Below are 26101 nucleotides of genomic sequence, written 5' to 3'. Positions count from 1 at the left end.
CTGCCCAAAACACCATCTTAGGCCTTGAAAGACAAATTTTCTGGCGACATGGTACACCAGAAAGAATTGAATCAGACAATGGGACTCATTTCCAAAATAACCTCATAAACTCCTGGGCCAAAAACCACGGCATTGAGTGGGTGTATCATATCCCCTATCACCCACAAGCCTCTGGAAAGATTGAGAGATATAACAGACTGTTAAAGACTATGTTGAGAACATCAGGCAATGGGGCATGGAAGCATGGGGATGTAAATTTAGCAGAAGCCACTTGGCTGGTTAACACCAGAGGATCTGCTAACCATCCTGGTCCTGCCCAAACAAAACCCCTAAATACTGTGGGAGGAGATAAGGTCCCTGTAGTGCATATGGGGAAGTGGCTGGGGAAGGCGATGTGGATTGCTCCTCCCTTGGGAAAAGGCAAATCCATTTGTGGGATTGTTTTCACTCAAGGACCTGGGTGTACTTGGTGGGTAATGTGGAAGGGTGAGGGGAGCTGGTGTGTGCCTCAAGGAGATTTAACCTTGGGGGAAAAATAATCTGTCATGTGAGTTTTATGTTGTAGGAAGTGATGTAGCAGGAACGACCTGAACTGACGAAGAGTGAGTTTCACAAGGAACCGGATGAGTGCAACGATGACCCAAACCAAGCCAATGTTGGTGCCCAACAATTGAACCTACTGCTTCTCCTGTCCTGAGCACCCATCTTGACAGGTGGGGCCCAAGACATAGCCTGTTCTTATGAACATTTGGAGGAGTGAAGGAAGCCCATGGAATGGGAGAATGTCTGTCAAGGGACAGAGGACAGCAGTTAATGAGAATGTATAAATCCATATGCTGGGTATAAAGATGGTTTAAGTATGTAGTATAAGTTGTAAGTGTTGGTAAGAAGGCATTTCAGTAATGAGAATTAAATACGATTGGATGGTTAGAAGATATGGATATGTATTAAATTATGTGGAACCTGAGCATGATGCAAATGGTATGGAATAAGGGGTGGAGATGGTATTGGGTCTGGCTGAGATGGAGTTAATTTTCCCCCTAGCAGCCCTCATTGTGCTGTGCTTTGTATTGGTAGCTAGAAAGGTGTGGATAACACACCAGTGTTTTGGCTACTGCTGAGCAGTATCCCACAGCATCAAGGCTGTCCCTCCAGCATATCTTCCCTCACCCCCAAAGGCCAGTAGGCTGGGGGTGGGCAAGATCTTGGGAGAGGACATAACCAGGACAGCTGACCCAAACAGACCAAGGGGAGATTCCATACCATATGATGTCTGCTCAGCAACAAAAGCTAAGAGAAAGGAGGAGGAGTGGGGGGCATTCGTTATTAAGATGTTTGTCTTCCGGGGCAACTGGTACACCTACTGAAGCCCTACTTCCCAGGAAGTGGCTGGACATCACCTGCTGATGGGAAGTACAGAATAAGTCTTTTGTTTTCCTTTGCTGCTGTGCACGGCCTTTGCTTTTGCTTTATTAAACTGCCTTTATCTTGACCCACAAGTTCTTTTCCATCTTATTTTCTCCCCCGCCTTCCCACTGAGGAGGGCAGTGATAGAGCGGCTTGGTGGGCACCTGGCATCCAGCCAAGGTCAACCCACGACAGATGCCAGACATGTTGTCACCCAGCTCTGTGAGGCAGCCAAGCTGCACAGCCACCAGGAGCCAAACCTGCCCAGGCACATCCCTGCTCAGACAGGCAGGTGACTCTCCAATGGCTCCCGGTGCCCACGGCTCAGCCAAGGGGAACATGGGGGCCCCTTGAACATTGGCACGGTCAGCTGGGGCCACTGGCCCTGTGGTGTCCTTGGCTGCACTGTAGGGACATGCTGCCTTCCCTAAGCCCTGCAAGCAGCATCCCCTGAGGCTTTGGTGTTTGCCAGCCCTGCCCGGCGTGGTCCAGAGCATCAGGGCATGGCACGGTGCTGCTGCAAAGCACCATGCCCCTCTTGCCTTAACAGGATCTGTCCTGGCGGCTCTATCTTGCTCAGGAGGTGTCTTGCCCCTCCTGGCCTCGGTATTCTTACATGCTAAATTAGATCTCTAATAAATAAGTAATGAGGAATAATGGGATTAAACGGCTGCCAGGCAAAGGGAGCTGGCAGGGGGAGGTGTGCTGTGCTCGGAGGCTCGCCCCAGCAGCGCGTGGCCAGTGCGGAGACCTGGACTGGTTCGGAGTGAGCCCCAGCTGGTGGTGTGGGCTGGGTCTGCCAGCCCTGGCGCTGACACGTACGTTGGTGCCCCAGATACACGCCCAAGGAGCATCCCCATATTCCCCAGGCTTCCCTGGTCCCAGACTGCCAACACCCTGCACCCTCGGGCCCTCGCCCTGCCGCCCCCTCCTCACCCCCCTATGTTTCTCTTGTTCCCTGTCTCCTCCAACAGATCACCAAGGCTGGTATTACTATAATCCCTGGCTTAATTTAAATCCTCCTCCCATCTCATGTTTTTCCGGGGGGGAGGAGGGAATTGATGCACTTTCGTGGCACCTGCTCGGCCCTGGGGCTGGCTTTGGATGGTCAAAAAGCCCTGCGCATCCATGCAAGGGGTCTTTGCTCTTGGCCTGCCAGGGAAGGTGCCCGGGGCATCTTGCAGCCCCCAGCGAGAGGTGTCCCCAAGTTTTGGAGCTGTCTCTGGGTGGGCACCAGGCACTGGTGGGAAGAAGAGCTGATGATGCCCGGGAGGGCAGGTGGCTCCTGCTCCCCAAACCCCCCCTGCAGCCACCCAGGGGTCTGGTCTCCCCCTCCCTCTCCCTCTCCCCTCACTGTCTGCCCCAGGCTGGGGTGACCTTGCCAGTATTTTTCCTTTGAACCATCTGAAATGTTTGTATTTGCTGCTCTTCCCCGGAAACCTCCTTTAAGACATTCTCCCTCCTGGTCCCACGGATGATGGTGAGGGTAGGGGGAGTCGCACTCCTTTGGGCAGCTGCCAGCCATTTGCCTCCCTCAGCGCTAAATGGGGAATCAGGGAGAAGCCTTTTGGGGTATTGGTTAATTTATTTCTGTTCGTTCCCCTTGCACAGCAGCTGGGCTCCCGCCAGCAGGGTGAGGGACAGACCTCCGAGCACACCGGAACAGGCGCGGGCGGATGTGCGGGGCTGGGGACGGCCACCGCTGCCGGCCTGCAGTGACACTGTGTAGCGCTGTGTTCTGCAGGCAGGTAAGGGGCTTTTTGCGGCGAGGGTACCATTGTCTCACGCAGGCTCCATACAGGCCCCACCACTGCGTCGGGGCACCCCCCGGTACTGCTCGCCTGACCCAGGGCGGGGCTCCCACTGCGCCTGCCCCCCTGGCAGTGGGGCGGCAGCAGGGAGCTGGTGTGGGGACGGTGGGGTGGCAGGAGGGGGGAATGAAGTGACAAAAGGGGGACAGGAAGGGACTGTGAGGGGACAGGAGAGGACTGGAGGGGACGGGAGTGAGGGGAGTGACAGGAGAGGGCAGTGGGGGGCCAGGCGGGGCCCAGTGGAGTGGCAGGCGGGTAGTAGGAAGGGGCAGTGAGGGGACACGGGTGACAGCAGCGGCACGGGCGGACCCACCCCCGCAGGAGGGCGTGGGGCGGGGCGGGGCGAGGTCTGGCCCCGCCCCGCTGCCTCGCGTGACCGCCGTCGGCAGGGCGCGTGCGCTGCGCAGGCGCGGGGTGAGCCGGCACCTGCGCCCGGCGGGTCAGGTGGGCGGTGGCGGCAGCGCGGAGGGAGGTAAGGTAAGGGCGGGGCGCCATTTCCCCCGGCCCCAGACACCCCTTGGGGCTGGCGGGCTGCCCCTTTCCCCCGGTCCCTTCCGAGGGGCCCCGGCACCCGCTCCGGGGCTGGGGAGGGCCCCGCGTCGTGCAGCTCCTCGGCTACGTTCTCCCTCTCTGTGCCTCTCCTCGGTCGCTCCGGCCTTGGGGTCCGGCGATGCCGGGCAGCCAGGCAAGTCCGCCGGAGGGTCTCGCCTCCTGCCGAGCTGGGAGCCAGGGCCTGGGGGGCGGGGCCCAGCGTGCAGCTCCCACGCACGCACCCCGCTGTTTTTATCTGCAAACAGGTGCTGGCGTCCTGCATGAGGGGTTTCCGTCCTGCTGCAAGTCGAGGTTAGCCTCCCTTGCAAAGGACTAAACAATGAACGCAGGTTGCAAGCAGCATTACTAACGTCGGTGTCATGGCTGTCAGTAGTCTGCTGACCTGCCAGGCTCTGGAATAGCCTAGCATAACCCATTAATCATTTTTAAAATGTGTGCTAGTCACTTGCTAGCAAACCATTTCTAAATGGAAACTCTTGTCAGGGCTGATGGCATGCGTAAGGAAGGGGTTTGGTGGCAGGGGGCAGGCACCATCCTAAACCCCCCTCAGTAAGGGTTTGGAAAAGGAAGATCAAGGGTTTTGAACTGCTCACCTGCTCAGGGGAGAGTTTCCCAAAGCTGTCAACCCCAGGGAGGTATGCTGCAATTCCTGTTTGTCTCCTGTGACGTTTGCATTTTGTTTGCTTTAGAACCACTGGGTTGCACAGATGCTTCTCAAATAGCCCAATGGTCCATCAAGTTAGTTCAGCTGTGCTTGATTTGGGGTGTTTCTGTGCAGGAGAAGTGAAATTGGTCAGCCTTTAATTAGTTTCTGCGGAAACTAACTAGAAGCAGAAGTTTCTGATTTTGGCTTTGCAGTAAGCACTGGTTGAAAGAGCTGCAAAAAGAGCTGAAACAAAGTTGAGGAGGGCCCCCTGTGATTAATACAGAAAGTGTTCTTTGGCCTGGAAGGAATAGAAGTGCTGGTCTGAGCAGTGTCAAATGCTCCCTTTTCAGTTGTTTGGAGGTTGGTCTGGTGGTGCCATCACTAAGCAGCACTATGTGTCCACACCCTTCCCAGGAATGTTGGTAGCAGGTGTAAGCAAGCCAGATCTTGTCTCTTTTCATGCCAGGCTCTTGCCAGCTGGCTCACTTTTCTGGTTAGCAGATTCAGGTACACATTCAATCCTCAGATCAGATTCCAGAGTGTGTGGCTAGGCAGGCCAAGCAGATCAAAGCTATTGACGTCCCCTGGATTGAGGGGAGACATAGGTTACACAGCCTGTGCACTCATGCCAGAGCTCCTTCAATTTATTCTTTTCTTATTTTGGGTTTAGCATCCATAATGCCCTGGCCAGAAATGGGCTGTGTTCCATTTTACTTAGGGCAAGGGAAGCTCTGTCCTCAGCACCTTGTTCTTTGCCTTTTTACTCCAGCCATCAGTACTGCACTATCAGCTTCCTAGAGCTCTGCTGTTGTTCTTCCAGCCTGGGTCAACGTTACAAATTGAAAGGCAGGGCACTGAGCTCTGGCAACCTCACTGACTGATGTTTGTTTTTTAGTGACTGTTATGCTGGAGGAAGGTGTTCCCTGGACAGTCCTGGAAACAGAAGCGCTGTATTTCTAGAGCAGGTACAGTACAGACAGCAGCCAAGCAAACCTCTTATTCCATGTCAGGCCTTCGCTTGCAGAATGTCCCTAGGAGGGGGAGGACTGGTTGGCACTTGGCCTTTCTCTTGCGACTGCTGACTAAGGAACCTGCGGTGTCGGGGTTGTTGCAGTGTGAACTTGCACTTGTGCCCTAGCAAACTGGCCTGCGAAAAGCATTACCAAAAAAGAGCAGCAGAGAAGCTGGGTCTCTGCCTGGGAAACCCCTTCTGAGCTGTAGAGATCACATGCAGAAAACAAGCACAGCTCCACTTGTAAGGTGAGTCAGCATTCTTGGGGTGATTAAGAACTGGTTTGCCAGATGACTTGTATTGGTTGGGCCTGTACATCTTTTACATCCTTCCAGTAGAGCAAGTCAGATAGGAGAAATTATTTAGCTAGTGATTGTACAGTGGAAAGGAAGGCCTAGTGACAGTGATCCTTGGTGATTTTGCTGTTCGTGTGATAAGCCTGAGGACACAGGCCAGAAGAGATGTTTAACTAGTGATAGTATGTCTGGAAAAACTAAACAAGCTTTCAGATACAGAGTTTTCACCAAAAGTGGTATAATTGATACTAAACTCTCAACAGTTGTTCTCACCTTGCACTTACAGTGGTGACCTGCTGCTTCCATTTTGGACCTGATGGAGGACTTGTGTGCCTGAAAGCTTGTCCAATTCCCAGCTCTAATCACTCTAATAAGAGAGGTTACCTACTCTATACAAAACTTGTTCAGAAGTGGGGATGGAGATACCATATTCTGTTCTTCCGTGTGCAACTTTCTGCAGAATCCACGAGTCAAATAGCTTTTTTTGTACTATTTCTGAACCCTGCAGATTGCCTTGGTACTGTGCCCCTCCATCCTGCTGCAATGAGTGGGAAGTCCTTGCTCTTAAAGGTCATTCTCCTTGGGGATGGTGGAGTTGGGAAAAGTTCCCTCATGAACCGGTATGTCACCAACAAGTTTGACTCGCAGGCTTTCCACACGATTGGTGTGGAGTTCTTAAACCGGGACCTGGAGGTGGATGGACGTTTTGTGACCCTCCAGATTTGGGACACTGCGGGACAAGAGAGATTCAAGAGCCTGCGAACCCCCTTTTACAGGGGAGCAGACTGCTGCCTGCTGACCTTCAGCGTGGATGACCGGCAGAGCTTTGAGAACCTCAGTAACTGGCAGAAGGAGTTTGTCTATTATGCTGACGTGAAGGACCCTGAACACTTCCCATTTGTAGTCCTGGGCAACAAGATAGACAAACTTGAGAGACAAGTGAGCACAGAGGAGGCCCAGGCCTGGTGCATGGAAAACGGTAACTATCCATACCTGGAGACTAGTGCCAAGGATGACACCAATGTGGCAGTGGCCTTTGAGGAGGCTGTGCGACAGGTGCTGGCGGTGGAGGAGCAGCTGGAACACTGCATGCTGGGCCACACCATTGACCTGCACTCCAGCTCCAAATCAGGGTCTTCCTGTTGTTAAGAGTGGCTGCTGCTTCGAGAACATCGCTCAAGCTGGCGGCTGGATCGGAGTAAGTGTAGGCAGTTCTGGGGCACTCTGAGGAGAGTGGCCACAAGGACAATAGGTGGTTTGCTTGCTGGGGAGTTGCAGCCTCACCATCTGAATTCTGGCTGGAGTTTTTGGGCACAGAGGATGTATCTGCAGGAGAGAGCTGTCAAAAGAGCATGTGAATGTAGTCCTGCTTCCATCTCTGCCTGTTTTAGCAGGTTTAAAGGACTTGGTTAAAGTGCTTTAAATTCACTAAAGACAGTGAATTCTGATCTGTACCAAGAACTGCCTGCAGAACAATGCTGAGAGCACTCTAGACACTCTTCGAAGTATTTTAGTCCTGAACTCAAAAAAATACTAGACCCACTAAACTCATGACCTTACTGCCAAAGGAAAGTCTGCTCAGCATACTGAACGAAACCTGTCATAGAGACTCTAGCCCATGTGTCTGTGAGAATGCCAAATACTAGAGTGGCTGAGATGTGTGTATCTGTTGTTTGGGATAAGTGCATTGTGTCCTGAGACTGAGTTGTGCTGAAAATTTAGAGCTCTGATCTGAAGCAACATAAGGAAAGAGAGATGGACCTGTTTTTGAATGTGGCAGCATTGCTTCTTTGTAGCTGCCTGTTTCTGGTCTGTTTTTCCTCACCTCTAACTGTCTTGTGTGAATGTTATTTTATGGAGAGACTGTCTGCTTCTCGTTTAATATATGTTTCCTTGTCTCTTCTGGAGGCTCAACACCGGATCTCGCTTCTCGTATCTTGAAGGCCTGGATGAAAAATACTGATATGGACACTCGCCAGGTCATGTCAAAGGGTTTAGAGTTACTCAGGAGTTCAGGAGATCTGGAGTGTGAAACTTCAGCTGGTTTCTGTCACGAGTAATCGCCATGTCCAGATGATATGCTCTAGCAGACTGGATGGTAGGTGGGTGAGATGTCTCCTAGGTGTGCAGGTGGCTGGGGGAGTCACGTGTGGTCAGCTGTTAAATCCACTCACTCAGTGTGCGGGGCCGGTGACCACTGTGCTTCGTTAGCTGGCGGATCAGTGTCTTCAGTTGCTTTAGCATGGATGTTCCCATCTGGATGCTGCAACGTAGAACCATTCACTTTATTACCTGTTGTCGGGTGCAGTGCTGCTGAGCACAGTTAACTCATGCAGTTGTCCTGGCCCTTACTCCCTAACAGGGAATCTAGTACGTTTTATCTGTAACTCATCTGACAGACTTTAGAGGATGTCCACTCAGTTAACTGGCCTTTGTTAATGGCTGCTGTGTTCAGTCCATTGGGGAGAGAGCTGCACTGGTTCCATCTCTGTTCAAGGTGGCTAAAAAATTGGGGGGGGGGGGGGGGGTGCGCAGGGAACCTTCTAGAAAAGGACTCCAGGCTTTGCTGATCCCAGCTCCTGCCCCCTGCTAGGTATTAGTCCCAAGCTATCTGCGTAGCAAAGAGATGAGTACTTGCTGACTGCTGTCTTTACCATTATAACCTCATGTCCTGCAATTTCCCATGCAAGCATTTGTCCAAAACTATGACTTTGCCCATAAGCACATAAGAGCCTGCCATGGGGAGAGCTTCCCCAAGTACGTATCTGCTAGCTGCTGAATGTGACTCCCACTGTGGTGAGCTACTGGATGGTAAATTTTGTAGCTCAAATCGAGCAGCCTCACTTATGCTGTGCTTTTGAGCAGGGCAATCTCTGCCCTCATGCTGGCTGGTGGCAGCTAATCCCCATTGCCAAGCAGTCTCTGAGCATGCAGGGAATCTTCTCTGGGGGAACTCAGGGTGATCCTGCCCTTCTCTGCAGGGCAGCCATGTGTGGAAGAGACTGAAGCTTTAATGCAAAGTGCTTTAGAGGGATGTGATTTCTAAACAGGGCTGAACACTCATATTCATGGGGATAGATAGGGAGTGCTTGCAGTCTCTGGAAAATCAGGTCCCTTGAGATATAAGAGAAGGCTCTGCTTCTGTAGGTGCAACAATTTTTTACAGGATATTAAAGTTACTGTTACTGTTTATTTACCAATGTCTGACCTGCCCAGGCCTCTAGATTTTTCTTCAGTGTAAGACTGCTTGGTATTTCCTTCACAATCCCAGACTGCGACCTGTGGTTCTGATTTACATCTCTGAACAGACACACGTTCCCCCCAGAGCTGGTTTGCGCGGGGGCCCGGGGTCAGAACAGTCTCAGGCGCTTGTGCACTGCCCAGCCCTGCCAGAGGGGCTGCTGAGGGCGCTCCCTGCAGGTGAAACTGCTGCTTCCCCAGCGTGGATCTCATGGGGTCTGTGTGAGGACTGGCACCTCCCGTGGGAGTGGGCAGAGACTGAACAAGCCGTGGTGTAGGAGGCACAGGTGCAGCACGCTGTTTGCAGTACCCTGGGTGTGTGTTGATGCTGATAGCTGAAGCTCAAGAGCCTTATTGTGCAGAGGCTGTGCAGATGGTATGGATTGCTGGAGGGTGTTACACAGCATCTTTTATTCCTAACAGACATTGGATCATTGACTTTAAAAAAAAAAAAATTAGGCTTATGTGTTTTAAAAATACATTTTTAAAAGTATAGTATAATATATTTAAATTGTTTAATTTATTTTAAATGATACGCACAATTTCCAAAGGAGCCAGGATTTTGAACTCTATTGCAAAGTTCAGTGCCAACCGCCATCCCTTCCCTGTGTCCACTCATGCTGCTGTGGTTGTTGCTATTGCTACAGAACTGGAATTGTAAAACTGAGATTCTACCTTTATTTAAGCAAATAAAACATGGATGTATTTTAAGTGAATTCAGGAAGTGGCTGCCTTCTTGGTTTATCAAAGTTCAAGTTGGCTCCTGTTCTCCTGAGGGATGTGGAGCTGGGTTGATGATAGTGTCTGGCAGAGAGAAGTGACTAAGGGATCAAAGGAATTGATTATTCCTGAATGTGCCTAGCTAGACTGGTAGTTGAAGGAATATAACTTATTTACCAGCTGAATCCAGTGACCAGTTTTGTTTTTTCAATAGTGTATCAGAAGACACTTTGGTAACAGAAATATTCCACATTGCTTCCCTGTGTCACTACCTTTTAATTTTCAGCCTGGGCTCTCAGCAGCAAGCTGGGTACTTTCCTTTGATTTCTTCCTGTGATCTTGGAACTGGTCCCTCGGGCTCCAGGGGGTTGTAACCAGGCATGATTTCCACAGGATGCTGAGACAGAAGTCAGCATATGGGGACTGTTCTCTTCCACTGTCCTGCAAGGATGGTTGCTTATTTTGGGAGGCTTTATCTGTGTTTGCAGAGTCTGTGCCTGCTGTTTCTGTTGGCAGAACCTTTTTGTTTATTTTTCTCTGATGTCTGCTTGCCTATCCATGCTTCCAGAGGCAGTGTAGGATTTGAAGTCCTTGGAAATCCTGCTTTTTAAATGTGAACTGGAGTACCTTGGGGCCTCCAACATTTTACTTCAGCTGTTTCAAAACACAGCTGAAAACAGACAGCCAGTGTGACCTGGTGGGAGATGTCCCAGCCTTGGAGGATTTGTGGGGGTTGGGTGAGGCTGTCTCACATCAGTAAAGGTCTGTCTAAAACCATCAGAACCACTGACTCCTCTGATGTGAGATGTTTGTAAGAAAATACAGGGCAGAGGCAGGAGCGGTAGTGAGGCTGTTCCCTCATTCCCCACTTTGCCACTGCAAGCAATAGCGGAGGGCTCAGTGGGTTTTGTCATGGGCTGGGGAGAGGATGGATCCCTGGAGGGCAAAGGAGCGTCTCCAAAGGAAAGCAGTGAGCTGCTTCTGTCCAGAACAGATGCTGTAGCGTATCCCTGTGTGCTTGCAAATGAGGAGGAGTGGTGGGAAGTCTCCTGGTCCCATCCGTCCTCTCTCCCACAGCCCTCTTGAGGATTTTGCTGCTCTGGGCCAGGTAGCACAGCTGTAAGGCCGTGCAGCTGCTTGGTGAGCTGAGGAAACTGATACATTCTCTAGAACCACTAGCGATGGTGGCTAGTGATGCCAAATGGCTGCAGATGCCCTGGAGTTGCTGTGCTCTCTGGGTGACCCAGGCTGCTCACACACTGCGTTTCCCAAGTGCAGCTCCTCCCTGGTTCCAGAGGCTGGGTCCTCGTGGCAGAACAGCTGTAAGGTGGTTTATGGGAACATGATCTTTCTGGGGAGTGCATTTTCTTACATGTGTCTGGGGATGGGCAAAAAGACAGAAAGAGTCTAAAAATGGCCTTTCAGGAGCCTCTGAACCCCACTCCAGGCTCCAGTTCTTAACAGGGAGTTTGCTGCAGCTCTGGCACTGGGGCACTGGCATGGTCTGCTCTGGAGGAAGGAGCACGCCCTGCTCTGCCAAGGAGGGATGCAGTGGAAGGCAATGGCAGCTCTGACAGCAGTTGCCTGAAGGCCTCAGGTGAGTCAGAGTCCCTTGACTGGGAAGCTGCAGTCTGTGAAGTCAGTGAAGTGGTGGGTTACCTCCTGAGGTGATTGCTTGGGCAAAAGCAATCTGGGACGGACAGAGGACTGCTTGGGCAAAAGCAATTGGGGATGGACTCCTTGACCCCAGTGCTTGCATGGCTGGTGGAGCGGCTCTTTCCTGGTGGCTTCAAGCGGTCCTTCAGGGGCTGGTGCATGTGGCCATGTGCAAGACGCAGGACTCCTGTCTTCATGAGCAGCCAAGTATAGCATTTGCCTGTGCTATTGTCAGTCTTAGTCCTTTCCGTGAGGACTTGCCACTTGCTATTCCCTCCTCATCCCTGGGCATCTCCCTAGCAGAGCCAAACTGTGTGCAGAAATGGAGAGAAACCAGCTGGGTGCCTGAGAGGTGGCAGGTGAGAGCTTCCTCTAGGGCAGATGGGCGGCAGTACCATGCTGTGGCCCTGGAAGGCAGGGCTGCTCACCAGCTACCACCCCTGCCGGGTCAGCGCTCGTCACTTGCAGCCCTTTCCCTGCCCTAACTGAAGCCAGGACAGGGCTGGGGGAGCCGCTGGAGGGGAGTAGCGTGAGCATGCCCTGCCACAGCTGGTGTGCCCGCTGTCTACTCTGCTGAGTGTTAGCGCAGGCAGAGGGATGGAGGGCTGAGCCAAGGCAGCAGGCAGCCGTTGGGTTTCCCTCTAGCGCTGCCTCCTTTCCCTGACCCTACCTGCTCCTCCCACACAGCCTTACCCCAGGGCTGAGCCCGAGCCCTTGCTAAGAGAGCAAGACAGGGGACTGTGCCTGCCCTGTGTGGCTTCAGAGGAGTTTGCTATGTAGTTAGGGGCTTGCTGAACGCTTCGTGTAGCTTTTGTTTGCTGTTCCCTTGACTGGACTGTGCCGGACCGAGCCCAATGTAAGTGAAGGCACTTAGAAGGAGACGGTAGTTGTTTTTTCTGATGCGTGGCCGGTGGGCTGGCTTTGTTTTGGAGGCCCCCAGGGCACCCTGAGCAGGAGACATGCCTTTGCAGCGAGGACTTGCCCGGGGAAGCACGGCAGGGCAGCGGCAGCCGCCGCGGGGGGCTGGCAGAGCGGGAGGCAGGGTCCGGGGGTCGGGGCGGGGAGAAGCCGGGGCACGCCGCCCGCCTTGCCCCCTGCCCCGGCAGCGCTAGCCCGGGCAGCCGCCGCTGCGGTCGGCGGCCGCGGGGAGGAGACGGAGGACCGGGGATGCGGGAGCCGGTCCCGCCCCGGCCGAGGGAAGCGGCTGAGAGGAGCATCAGCCTGGCGGGATCGCCTCAGCAGAGGGCTGGGGACCCGTGGCCGTCCCTACAGGAACACCTTGGGTGCCGCTATCCCCTCCCCTCTCCTTTCCCTGCGCAGGGGAGGCTTCTGCCTCCACTGTCCCAAGGGCTTGCTTGCCCCGTGTCTCTTGCTAGCAGGGGCACAGGGCCCTCTCCCGGAGTGGCAGGGCATGGGATGAAAGGGTGGGAGTCACCTTGCCTGCTCACCAGCATGGGACCTGCTCCAGGGTCCCTTTCTCTGGTCCAGCCTTTGTGGGAGCAAACTGCAGCCACATTTCAGCTGCTAGACAGGGGGAAAGTGTTTGATTGCACTGGCTCCCCTCCTTGGAGCTCTCGTGATGGGCCAGTTTGTAGAAATGTGGTTTGGTATGAGGCAGGGTTTATTCCCTGTCTTTTCTCAAACAGTTCCTGGAGGGCGCTGGGTGCACAGGGAAGGAGCTGTGAGGGCAGGTCCCATGTCCCCAAGTAGGGTGGCAGCAGGACACAGCCAAGGGCACAACCGAAAGAGGCTACATATGTCCTTTGGCCCTCAGACTTTCCCAGCATTGTGGCCACGCTGGCTGCTTTCACACGCTACCTCGCGCTGCTGTTGCCAACCCTTACCCCGGCTGGGGGGCACCAGTCCCTGTCAGGGGAAAGAGATGGTGTTTTGTTCCCTGGCTTGCTCTTGCCCAGCGGCTGATCGTGCACACACAGGCTCCTTTCACCATGGGGAGAGGAGGGTGATGGCATCTGGGAACGCAGGGAACAAAGGGCCCCGTTGATGCTGGCTGCAGCCCCACGGGTTTCTGTGAGCTGGGGCAAGGCTGGGGGTGCAGGCACAGCTGTGCACTGAGCTGGGGCAGCAGCAATGCATGAGCTAAACCTCCCCTGGCCGGGCTGCATGGGAAGCCTTGCTGCCTGCCCAGAGGAGGCTGAAGCCAGGGGAGAGAGCGGAGAGGGGGATTTGGGCTTAGAGTTCCGTTTAGGAAGAGCAGCGAGAGTCCTGGCTGCGGGTAGGTAACAGCCTGCCAGCTCTCAGTCTGCCCTGCTGCTCATGGGCACCTAGCCGTGCCTGAAATCTGCCACTTGGGCAGATCCGCTGCAAATGGGAGCGGTGCTGGGATTTGAGCGTGGGGCTGGGAGCATGCCTCTGTGGCCTTGCTCCCCAGAGGCTCCAGAGCACAACTCCTGGGGGGAATTTCCAAGAGAAGCAACATCTGAATTCATAATTTTTGAGTAGCTGCTGTGGAATCGTGCGTCTAAGGGCAGTGTTTGTCTGATCAGGGGCAGAAAGACACCAGCCGATGACCTCCCCACTCACCAGCACTGTGCAAACTGTTAACGACCCCGCAGCAAATGGCACGCAGCCACCCACAGAGCACATGGACAGGACGTGTAGGGCCATGTGATAGTCGAGTCCGCCCTTGTGCCTAAACAAGACCATCCTATTTCACACAGGACTCTGCAAGAGAGAATCATGCATCCTGCCTGGCTCTGGACATGCTCGTACCACGTGCGTTGCCTGATGTGAGCCGACAACCTTTGCTCAAGCCATGCTGATGAGTTTTGCTGTGGTCATGCTGCAGGTGCTACATTAAGAGACGTGACAGAGGCTGTCACCACGTAGGCCAAGTATTAAAGGGCAGCAGTACATCGCCAAACATGAGCAAGCGGCTCCTACAAGACCCCAGCTTTTCCCTGGGTGGCTGGAGGAGAAATATAGGTTTTAAGGGCTCCCCAGCTGGGAACAAAGATTTTGAAGTCAGGGTTATGAACCTCATGGCTGGGGTGGGAAGGATTGGTGGGAAGAGCCCTGTGGGGGCTGCTGGTCCTCACATGGGGCTGGCGAGCGCTGCTCGTCTGGGACCTTCTCCTCTGCAGCCTCCCCTTCCCTGCCTTTTTTTTGGCCAGGGGAGGGGGTGCGGGAAAGCTAGCACAACAAAAGGACAGATAGATGTATATCTTGTTCAGAATGTTCTTAATTTTAATTTATTTTCTTTAATTTTTATAAAATACATCTTGTAAGATAAGTCTCTAAAAACTGGCTCCTTTTTATTGCTTGTTAACAAGTTGAAATTCTAGATCAGAAATGAAGGAAACACTTTCAGTTGATTAACTCTCTTTTTGCGCGCGTGTGTGGTGTGTGTGTGCACCTGTGTGCATGTGTGTGTGTTTGGGGTCTGGGGACAAGGGTGGGAAGGAGGATCTGGTTATTTTTTGTTAAATGGATACCAAAAAAACCCCAGCAAACCCCCAAGAGAGATAGCGTCAATGTGAATTTCCAGATCTTGACTGGTTTCTCCCCACCCTGCTGTCCCTCCTGGCATCTCCCCCCTCCCCCCCCCCCCCCCCCCCAGCACGTGTGCGTTGGTAGCCTGGCCAACCTATTTCAGCATTGCTGGCAGCAAGGATCCTTCGAACACTCTGCTCTGCAGATCTGCTCCTTTATCCTTGCCCCTGCTGAAACCGGCACTTAAAAAAATATAATAATACAGACAAAAAAAAAATCTATGCAAGATGGAGCTACAGTCTGCCACTGAAAGTAGATTCTCCAATAAATAAACATGAAGATTAGCATTAAGGAGAGGCAGGGAAAAGCAAAACAAAATACCAGTTGGCGGGGAGGACTGGAAACAGCATTTTGGTGGGTCTGGTTGGACCCGTGCTACCCAGCCAGACGGCTTTCCTCCAGCTGCCATGGAGAGCAGTTGTGGGGGAGAGGTTGTCTCCACTAAACCCCTTGCCCTGCTGCCCCCCCCCCACCATGGGAAAAGACTGAACTGGCACCAGAAAGGACCTGGTTTGCAGAGACAGGATGTGTTTCTGCCCTGTGACCCCCAAACCACTGCCTTTCCTTCCCTCCTCAACTCCTTCATGGGTTTTGGCTGGAAGCGAGATACTGCCAGTCCCTCCCACCCTGGCAGACACAAGACAGTTGTCCTGACTTGCAGGAAACGTGGGGAAAAAAGTGAGAGGAAGAGTGAGACAGAATGAGGGAAAGTTACGTTTGACGTGGGTGAGAAACAAATCAAGCTCTCCGATGCAGCGGAGGTTAGAGAAGCAGACGTCACCCCAGAGAAGAGCACCATTGTGAAGGGACGAGAGTGTGCGGCGAGTGTGGCGCTTGCAGGGGGGGCAAAGGCGCACAGTCCAGAGGGTCATCCCCTGCCTATGGAGGGGTGGCTCTGGCTTTACGCTCTCATGGCATGGCGCAGAGATGTCCCCTCTCAATCAAACCTATCTGCTGCCTCTCTGCTCCCTGGAGGGTAAAGCCAAGAGTCCCCCTTGTCTACAGAGATGCCCAACTCCTTTAGGCTTTAAGGGGAGCAGCTGGATTAGGGCTTTATCAGCATTGGGGTCAGCACTCTCTTCTCCGCAATGGGAAGATCCTTGCCCTGAACTCCCTTTGCCTTGGCTGCAGCAGGCAATTTGGGGTGAATTTATCTTTCTTTGCTAAGGGGGAAAAAAAAATCAATCCTTCTCTTATTCTCCATCCATGGGTGGTGACAGCAGACAGCTCCAGGAGAGTCTCTAGCAATGGTACCAAGACTGGGCCAACTTCCTTTTCTCTCTAGGTAGCCTCTTGCAATGGAGCCATGGAGCCACCTACATGGATTTCCTTCTCCCAGGAGCATGAAGGCCTTTGCTCATCCCTAGGCAACATCAGGACACTGGAGTAAGTCCCGCCTCTTCTCTGGCTGGTTTTGATGGGCTTTGCCTTAGAGTGAACCAGTTACGGATGAGCAGAGAGAGAAAAGTGCATGAAGAGGTGTCCATTGGTGGGAAGCTCTCCTTCCTGGTCATGCTCAGCACGATGGATGCGAGGGAGGAAGAGGAGGGGAGTCAGCGGCGAAGGCAAAGTTAACGCAGGAGACCTGGTGTTGGATGGCTGCAGTGTTAAAGCCTCGGGGTTAGAGAAAAGAAGGGCATTTGGTCTGGCTGGGCTCCACTGCACGGGCTAGAATTTGGTGCCTCGGCCCATCAGCTTGAGGACGGCAAAGTTGTAGGTGGCGGCGATCATGAAGGTGAGCTGTGGGTGTGAAGAGAGTGAGCAAGGGGGGAGGAGGAGAAACAAAGCTCCCGTGGGTGAGGAGGGCAAGTGGTGTGGGACTCCTCGTTGGGGTACGCCTGAGGTGGCATCCCCCAGCCCAGCACCCCAACAGGGCAGTTTCCCCGTGGAGCCCTGTGGCCCCGCTGCACCAGTGGGACAGCCCAGTGTCTCATCGCTGGTGTGAAGCAATAGGAGAACCAGGGAGAGGCAGGGGACTCAGCGCACGGGCAGCAGGACCTCTCCCCGGTGGTCTCCTAAAGCCTCTCCAGATCCCCTCTAGCAGCTACCTTTACCTTCTTATGGCCTGAATTCTCCATCTGCACTTACGTGCCAGAAAATGACACAAGCATGGGCTCTGTCATGTCCATGCCCAGCACCTCCATTGTCCTCTGCCCCCATGTCCTCGCTGGCGGAGGAGAACGGCCAGGCAGGGGGAGCACCAACTCACCAGTGAGACCAGTGTGGCGGCCGCCCCCACGAAGGCTGCGATGAAGAGGTGGAAAGTCATCTGGAACTGCAAGGGAAGAGAGGGGTGAGCTCCCAGGGTCCCATGTGCTGGCTGGGGAGGCCAGTGCCAAGGCCACCCACTGAGGGGAGCACACGTGGGGTGACAGGACTTGCTCACCTCGCTGGTCTTGCAGATGGAGAGCAGGTTGGAGCCGCACACCTTGCCAGGGAAAGCATTCCAGGGCAGAACGCCTGGTGAAAGGCGGGGAGCCAGGTGAGCCGGGCACGGCTGCCAGCCAGCTGCCTTGCTCAGCCTCCCGCAGCCATGTGTCACACACACCCTGGTGTTTTGGGGCTCTTCAGCACTTGCCCCTGCTTTATCCCAGCCTTATCTGCCCGGACCCTCTCCTCCATCCCTTCTCCTCCTCTCCTGAGCCCTGGCTCCCGGGTGGCGAACCTGGCACTCACCGTACATCCTGGCATCCGCACACAGGGTGCCGATGCTGGCTGAGGTCTTGCTGGGATTGGCAATGGACTGGCAGGTGGTCCAAGTGTTAAAGTAGATGTAGACAGGCACCGCGGAGCAGGCGAAGACCAGGAGCCAGACAATGGTCAGGACGTAGGTAATGCCCACAAACTACAAGGGGCAGGACAAGCCGGGGCAGAGCCATGGTTATCAAGCAGCCAGGGACATGGACAGGGCAGCGCGAGGGTCCCCAGGCAGGAGAAGGTGCAGGGCAGGCAGGGGACTGAGACAGCCTGCATCCGTCTCCACACCACCCGCCAAACCCAGCATATCCCCAAGCAGCCAGCATGGAGCAGCAGCCCGAGCCAGGCGCCCCTGTGGCTCACGGGGCCAGCATCAACCCCAGGCTCGTGGCCGGCTACGTGTGCATGGGGGTGACCGGCAGCAGCAGCAGGATGGCTGCCATCTCCTGTGCGGGGCAGGGGGAACCACGGCCATGGCCAAGCAGGGTTTCGCCTCCGCGGGAGGGCAGCTGCAAAACCCGCCTTGGTGTGCAGATGTGGCTTTCCTGCCCTCCCTCTGCAGTGACACCCCGACCAGCCCCCGAGGGAACCGCAGCCATCCCCTCCGCTCCCCCAGGCCATGGGCTCCCCTTGCCGGCACTTTGTCATGGTCCCCAAGCACAGCGGAGAGGACAACCCCAGGGGCACCAGGTGCCAGAGAGCCTCGGGCTGCCGGCACCACAGGGATCCTCATGGCTCTCCCTGCCAATGCTTAAACATGAAGCAGTTTCATTAAATGTGGCCATTTGGGCTGCCTTGGTCCCCAGGGGCCACGGCAGGCCTAGGGGAGGGCAGCTGGGCTGCGCTTCCCTTTGGGGTACCCCAAAACCCGGACGGCCACAGTCGCCTGCCCTTCGGCCACGCCAAGCGTGGCAAACCCGCTGCAGGCGCGCGAAGGGGTGCCAAACCCCAGTTAAGATCACCTTGTCAGGATGTCCTAGCCACTTTCCCAAACACTGACACACCCGCTGCAACGAGTGAGCTCGCTGGGGGCCTCGCGCTCCCCTCCCTTTCGGGCCCCCGGTTACCGTTGCGCTGAGGCCCTTGCCGCAGATGGTGGTCTTGTAGTCCCCGAAGATTTGCCGGACGGCGCCGGTGGTGTAGAAGCCTTCAGCCAGCAGCAGAGCTCCATAGAGGAAGAAGAAGGAGGCCGTGCCATAGATGACGTACTGAAAAGCATGGATGCTGCCGGGGAGAGGAGCGGGCAGGGATGCTCAGGATGCTCAGCCGGGGTGGTGCCGGGGAGCTCAGCCCTGCATGCGGCATGGCTGGGGCAGCCTGGCCGCAGCGACTTACCCTCCCTGTGCCACCCCGGGGGGACCAAAACAGAAGGTGAAGCCACAAGAGGAGCGAGCTGGGGCAAAGCTGTAGCAAGCAAGGCTGTCGGCCACTGCTGGCTCCCCTGTGCCCTCCATACCTACCCGGTGCAGAGGTCCAGCACTAGCCAGGACATCTAGCGAGGGTCAGATAAAAACAGGTGTGAAAGAGAAACAAGTGGCCACTGGACCCTGCCATGCAGCCACGGCACCGGCACACAGCAAACGCAGCCTGGGGTCTCCATGGTGCCCAGGTGACAGCATCACCCTGGACAGCCCGGCAGGACACTTGCCCAGAGCAAGACGGAGATGCAAGGGGCCCCAGCGTGAGGGCAATGCACCGCAACAGGGTACTTACACGTCAATGAGATACTCATAGTCCTGGTAGTTTTTGGAGAAGTAGGTCTCAATGAGCTGCTCGGTGCCTGTGAGGGCTTCGTGCCCACAGCCACAAAACAGCGCTACCCCGAAGAAGCACAAGCCAGTGGCAACCAGCGAAGCAAAGGGTGCCCCAATGAGACATCTGGCACAGCACTCGAGCAAACCTAGGGAGAAGAGATGTGAGGTGGGACAGGACTGCTGGGACAGGGAGCACTTGGAGCCTGCAGCTCAGCAGCAGGCAAGCACAGGGAGAGAAAGGTGCCTGGCAGGAAGAAGGAAGCAGGTTGAAGGAAAACCCAGAAATGATTCATTGCGGCGCTGGAGAGCCAAACCTAGCAGCTCCCCCAGGAGCTCTCTAAGCAGCCAGGCAGGATTACACCCAAGTGTGCCCAGGGACAGGGGCTGATAGCAGTGTGGGGCACTGGGGCTGCAAGGCAGCCCCTGGGTGTGAGGTGGACAAGGAGCCGAGGTGAGCCAGCAGCGCCGACCCGTACGAAACAAGATGGAAATACAAGGCGATGTAGCATAATGCCAGTGGGACCTGGCAAACAAGCTGCTAATGGGCTGCAGTAGCCCCATTATGTGGACAGGTGTGCTTATGGAGAGGAGCCGTGTTAGTTCCCTGAACGTCAGTGCTTGTGTAATAGATTTAGACCTCCAGGACAGATATTTGGCAAGAGGGCACGTGTACCTGTGTGTGGGTAGGGAAAGTGAGGGCACGTGCCAGCGTGCTGCTTGGGTTGCCTAAATGCTGGATTTTTTTCAGCAGTTGGGCCATGGGCACCCGCTCCTTCTGCATGTTGGGGCTCTAATGTGCAGGATCATTTGCTCAGGTTCCCAATGAGGGTGCTCAGCCAGCCGCTCTCCTGCCCAATTTGAGGGCGGGCAGCCAGGTGGGTTTGCACTGGAGTGTCAGTTTGGCTCCAGCTAAGCTGCAATAACCTGCTGCCCTGGGTGTGCAACACCTCTGCGCAGGGAAGCTGCTCCCCTTCCCCAAGTTGTGGGCTCCAGCACCCCACTGTCCCGAGCACGGCAGCTGCCTGGGCATATCCCATCTGGGCACAGCATTTGTGCCTTGAATGCTGAAAAAGGACCTGTGGGAAGCATTCCCAAACCCACGCTCCCTCCACGGACCCCACAGTGCTTATCTCCTCCCTCAAAGGACAAGAAAGCTGTGGGGTTCTGGCCAGCAGTGCCCTCCCCTTCCCACTGGGAGCAAGGTTGCGTGGTGGCACCAAGGACAATGGGGGATTGTCCCTGGCACTGCCAACCCAGAGGCTGCCCCATGCTGAAAGCAAACAGGGAACAAAGGCAGCACTATGGGGAGCGCTGGGACCCCTCCCCCTTCTTTGCCTTGGACACGGCAGGTCTGGGGGGGAGTCCCACTCCTCCTGGCCAGCAATGCTCCCCGAACCTCGCCGGAACGCACGGGGACAGCCCTGTGCACCCAGCAGGGTGCTGGGCCAAACACGCCTTTTTTATTTTTATTTTTGGTCACCTAGGAAGTGGTGTGGCAGGTGCCCGGGGCTGGGGCACGGTGAATGGCCCCATTCCCAGGGGGCTGTGGGTCCTGGGATGCAGCAGAGCCTGGCAGGCTCCCTGCCACAGCTCCAGCCCCTCGGGCTTTGGGAAGCCGCACTGGGGAAGGCTGGGGAGGGGAAGGGAGGAGAAAAAGAGACCTTGTGCCGCACAATCTTGGGCCTTGTTCCCAGGCTCAGCTGCTGCCGGAGCCAAACAATACGCTGCAGGCAGGAGGAGGAGGCAGGGTGCTGGCAGCCCATGGCACCCCTGGGAACAGAGCACCCTGATGCCCTGGGGGATATGCCGGTAAGTATTAGCTCTGGTGTATCGATAGGGAAACTGAGGCACAAGGCGTGCCTCCATTTTCCCAAGTCTGCCGGCATACAAGTGGCACGAGCTGTGGCAGGTCTCACTGCCCTGCCTGGACCTCCCAGCTCCTGCCAGCCCTGGGCAGGAGCTCTCATCTCTCCAGCCCGTGTGGTGAGGGCTCAGGTGGGACTGGCTGTAGGGATGGCATCTGTCTCCACAGACAGTGCATGAGCACACAGGGACAGAAAACCACTTTGGGAAAGAACACACTGTCCCCGCTGTGCCAAGGCATCCTTCCCTGGCAGCTCCCATGGCCAGCATGGCCACACTGGGGCCACGGGGACCTGACGGGTGCCAGAGGAATGTTTCAGGGTGCTCTGCTCTGGGACAGGGTCCCCAGAGCCACCAGCGACAGCTCTCCCGGTGTCTGCCACCCTCACCCCATACTCACCCATGGCGCTGGACTTGGTCAATTCCCCCGACCGCCTGCTTGGCTGCTTTGGTGCTGTCTGCAGGAGCCCTCGCCTGCCTGGTGGTCCCTCGCCCTGTATTTCCCGCTCTGGGTGCCTGTCCCGCTCTCCAGCAAAGAAAAGGGCTCTCTGAGTGACAGCCACCCCCCTTAAAGGGATAGGACCCCGCCCCTCCCCCCGCCCCCCCCCCCCCCCCCCCCGGCACCCCTTGGCTGCCAGCTCCTGGGTGCCTGGTGGCTGCGTGGGCAGAGCCACTCCATGGCCCTGCTCAAGGCTTTTGGGGGAAAAGGCTTTTGCAAAAGAAAGAGAGCAGCTTGGGGGGCATGGGCAGCTTCATGGGGTGTCCCCTCATCAGTGGCTCTGGGGACCCCCCCTAGACCCAGCCGGGCTGTGTTTGCCCCGGGCTGCCTGCTGTGGCAGTGTGGGAGACCGGCCCTACAGGACAGCAGTGATGCCCCTCTGTCACCTCCCCAACCACCCAGCACCCACCAGCGGGGAACGGAGGTCCCCCGTCCCAGGGACCTGCTTTCAGCCTTGGGGGCTCCAAACTGGGATCTTTCCCCCTTCTGATGGGAATTCTGTGGCTGCTTTTCCCAGCCCCTTGGCCCCCGTGGGGGAACAGCGCTCAGGCAGGCACAGCCCCACAGTCCCCAAGTGACAGGTATGGCTCCAGGGCTGCAGCAGATAGAGCCAGCTCCCTTGGGTGCTCCCGCTCCCATGGGTACCTCAGCTCCCTTGGATGACCCATGTCGCATGGGTGCCACAGCTCCCATGGGTGCCCCCAGCTCCCCTGGGTGCTGCGGCTGCAGAGCCAGCACAGGGCCGGGGAAGCCTGTAGAGGGCAACCGGCCCCTTCTGAGCAGGCACGGGGTGGACAAAGCCCCACTGTGTCCCTCAATGCCCTGCTTTGTGCCAGGCAGTGAGGTGGCAGGGCCTGGCTGTCCCTGGGGCTGGGGACGCTGGTGGGCTGGGGGGTCCCTGGGCTGCGGAAGGCCAGGAGCAGGGTGGGCCACCTTGTGGGGACCCCTGCCCCTTCCTCACCCACCCAAACAGCCACCTCTTGGCTCGCCTGCAAATGGGTTGGGGGGGAAACACCACTTGGGCAGCTGTGCAAATACTGTCAGGGTTTCATAGTGGCCAGCTGCACCCCGCATTGATGGGACCCAGCTCCTGGCCCCCCCAGCACTACTCCCTGCCTTGTTTTCCCACTGCAAGACAGGGTGGCAGAGAGCTGCCCAGTGTCCCCAGCCAGCTGTGAGATGGGAAGGGCTGGGGAGGGACAACAGAGCAGGTAGAGCCTCTGCCACCACTGTGGGCAGCATCCTTGGGCACCTCCCTTAGCCCTCCAGGTGGCATCCAGGTGGCCTGGCAGTGATGTCACCCAGCCACGGTCATGTCATAATGGCCATGGGAGGGTGACAGCCTTGTAATATCTCTTTGGAAATAGCCCGTGATCCCTACGGCCACTGGAAACCAGCAGGGCCCAGCCTGCACCCCAGGGCAGTGCAGGGGGACCCCTGGCTATGAGGAGGAAAAAATAGGACATTAAAAACCCCCATAAATTTAACATATAAAATATAACATAATATAAAAATAAAAATGACATCGGGGAAAACAATATAAGCCCTTCTTTTTCTTTCCATAGGAATTCCAGTCTTGCTGACTCTGCAATTTCTGAACACCCTAGAGGGAAGCTGCAGCTTTACCCTATCGGGGAGAAGGTGGGCAACTCAGAGGGACTGTGATTTCTGCACAAAGTGGCTTAAAATGCTTGGTAATCAGGCACTGTTTGCCAGCAAGTGTTTCCCTCCTGGGCTGGAAACCCCCCAGAGCTGCTGCTAGCCTCACCCACTGGCAGTAGGGACAGCCCATCTCCCAGCAGTGCTCCCGTGGGAGCAGAGCTGCAAAACAGGGAGAGGGGAAAAGGGGGAAATCCCCTCCCTGGATTTCTAAGGCTTGAGGGAGAAGAAAGCGTGCAGGCAAGTGGTTGGGGTTGCCTTTCCTCTGCCAGCACAGCAGGTACTTTGCACTGAGCAGCTGGGTGGGTGGCACACCAAACACTGCACCATCTGCTCGCACTGGGGGAAGCAGAGCCCTAGGGGTACATGTGGCCATGGGGATGCTGAAAAGGCCTTCTTGCATTCCTCTCCCTTTGCATTTCAGTTGGAGAGGTTGTGAGAGCCTTTCCTGCAAATCCTCAGTGTGTAACTGCACGGTTCTGCACGCTTGCAGCAATCCTTCAGCTTAGCCCCTTCCTGGATGAGGCCCCAAGGGCAGCGTGCGGCTGCAGGGAGCCTGCCAGCCAGCATAAAAGTTTCCTTGTTGGCTTGTCCCTGCCAGAGAAAATGCTGCTATTTCTCAGGCAGGGAAGGGGAGATGCATCCCTGTTTGCCAGCCAGGAGGGGGCCACGCCAGGCTGGTAAAAATAAACATGCTTATAAATCAATCCGGATCACCTTGCAATTTGTTCTGACCCTTGGGCAGTGGCTAGTTATGTCCAAAACCACCCTCCACAGGGTAATTAAGGGCTTAGCTACCTGCACACATTAATAGAGCCCGGGACTGCCACGCTGCCCCTCATGAGGCATGCCAGGGGCTACACATGGAGAAGGCTTTCCTTCCCCAGCCACCCGCAATCTGCACTGAGACACTGGAATGAGCTGCACCAAAATGAAGTATTTGGAGGAAAACACACATATACATCTCTAAATACACCCTCCCACATGGTAAGGCCTCTCTGGGATGTTTGTGGGTTTTTCTCTTCCAACCTCGGTGCTTCACAGCTGTGGCTCAGACTCAGGCTTTCCCTGGGCCATGGGGAAGGCAAGTTTGGGGCTGGAGGGACAAGCAGGTGACAGCAACGGCAAAGGAAGAGCCACACGGGCACTGCCCATCTGCACCGCTCCACCACATTAAGGCAAAGAAGCGAGATGGGAAAGCAAGCAGGAGCATATGGGGCAGAGAAACAAAGCATCCTCCCTGTCCCCTTTCCCCTATGCAGCCATCTCACCCGTAATCACCGCAGACAGCCTGTCACACCCACTCCCATCACGCTGATGGCACAGGACAGCCTCCTGCTTGCCCTGGCCCCCTGGCACACAACAGGCATGCCAGGCACATGGGCAGCCCTCCCCGGGAAGAGCCAGAAGGCAGTGGGGAGGCAAGTCGCAGTGGGGGCTAGCTGGGAGAAGAAGGTTTCCTGCTTGCTCTCGGCTGCCACAGCCCCGCAGTCTCAGGGAGGATATTCCCCCTCCTGCCCTTGATTTCTTTGCTTACATCCCCGCAGACTCATATTCTGCACTGGCCTGGGCACGGGACCAGGTTTTCAAAGATACACAGTGGCCAAAATCATGCTTCAGTGGGTGCTGACCCTGCAAAACACAGAAAGCCCCTCCACCCTGCACCCCCAAAGTGCAGGCACAGCCCTGGTACACCCAAGAGGAGCCAGCGACGGCGTTTGCGGTACCTTTATCCATTATACATGGGGCAGCGAGAGATCTTGTCACAGCTGAGAACCTTGCTGCTATTTTTAGGCAGCTGCTTCTCCAGCCAGGCTGAATTTCTTGTTATCTGCTGCTGATTTTAACTGTCCTTCTTCACCCACCTCACTGCCTTGGTTCACCCATCAGCCGGGTAAAAATATCCTGGCTGGATAGCCCGAGACTTGTCCTGCTATCGAGTGCCCCAGGGCAGCACTGAGGCCAGGGCAAGCCAGGCAGCTGCCCGCAGCAGCCAGGGATGCCCAGGGATTTTCCTGCCGTGCAAAATCTCCTGGTGTCCCAGGCTGTCCCGTCCAAGCGGAGAGGAGACGGCAACCACGGGAAGGTCACAGCAGCACCAGCAGCATCTGTCCAGCTGCCTCCTCCTGGTGGTGCCAAGGCCGCCTGCCGGAGCCAGCCCTGCTTGCCACTGCCCAGGCCTGGCTGTACTCGCTGTCCTATTTGTATTCCTGGGTTGCTGCAAGCCTGCAAAATGTGCTAATAAAAATTAAATTAAAAAAAAAGAAAAGCTGGCAGAGGCTGTCAGAGGACAGGAGAGTCACGCTGAAGGACAGACGGACAGGCCAGTGTCATGGGATGACAGACGAAGGGCAAGGGATGTGCGGGAGAGGAGCAGGCTAAAACGCTTGCTGGGCTCAGCCGAGAACTGGGCAATGGGTACCAGCCTTGCGCATGGGGGTCAGCAGCAGTGGGACCGCACACCCTGAGCTCCCCAGGGATGCTCCAAGGCTCTCAGGACCCGCGCAGCAAGCAGGGCTGCAGGCAGCGCAACAAAGCCCTGCTGGATAACTCAGGGGGCAGAGTCCTCCTCCCTGGCACCAGTGCCTGTCTCCTTGTCTCCTGCCTGCGTCAGCTGCCGGACTTTATCTGGGACCAGAACGGCAGCCATGGAGGCGCCAACCAGCTGAGATTACACCCAAGCTGAGTTCACCTCCCTGCCTAGTCACCCTTTAGAGAAGATGAGCAGTTGCCCACGCCTCCTTTTTGGTGTGCCTGGCTGATGTTTTCCCCTGCA

General features: G+C 55.8%; 1 protein-coding gene across 6 annotated transcripts; it reads left to right on the top strand.

Annotated features, from left to right (window-relative positions):
* Positions 1 to 3137: 3137 nt before the first annotated feature.
* Positions 3138 to 7642, top strand: RAB9B (RAB9B, member RAS oncogene family). 6 transcript variants are annotated; one of them, XM_075513107.1, is made up of 3 exons: positions 3138 to 3155; positions 5312 to 5381; positions 6233 to 7642. In XM_075513107.1, exon 3 carries the CDS (start codon positions 6268 to 6270, stop codon positions 6871 to 6873), a length of 606 nt encoding a protein of 201 aa, XP_075369222.1. In that variant the 5' UTR covers positions 3138 to 3155; positions 5312 to 5381; positions 6233 to 6267; the 3' UTR covers positions 6874 to 7642. The 6 variants fall into 6 exon arrangements, with proteins under 6 accessions (XP_075369222.1, XP_075369224.1, XP_075369225.1 ...); XM_075513109.1 differs by lacking the exon at positions 3138 to 3155 and adding an exon at positions 3220 to 3237; XM_075513110.1 differs by lacking the exons at positions 3138 to 3155; positions 5312 to 5381 and adding exons at positions 3502 to 3690; positions 5441 to 5676.
* Positions 7643 to 26101: the final 18459 nt, after the last annotated feature.

Source organism: Mycteria americana, chromosome 10, assembly GCF_035582795.1.
Source record: "Mycteria americana isolate JAX WOST 10 ecotype Jacksonville Zoo and Gardens chromosome 10, USCA_MyAme_1.0, whole genome shotgun sequence".
Taxonomy (NCBI): domain Eukaryota; kingdom Metazoa; phylum Chordata; class Aves; order Ciconiiformes; family Ciconiidae; genus Mycteria; species Mycteria americana.
Note: the sequence above shows the minus strand (reverse complement) of the source record. Positions and strands in the feature narration are given on the sequence as shown.

Bases quoted from the DNA above. Each gene is read 5' to 3' on its own strand.
- RAB9B (XM_075513107.1), top strand. From the start codon at position 6,268: ATGAGTGGGAAGTCCTTGCTCTTAAAGGTCATTCTCCTTGGGGATGGT.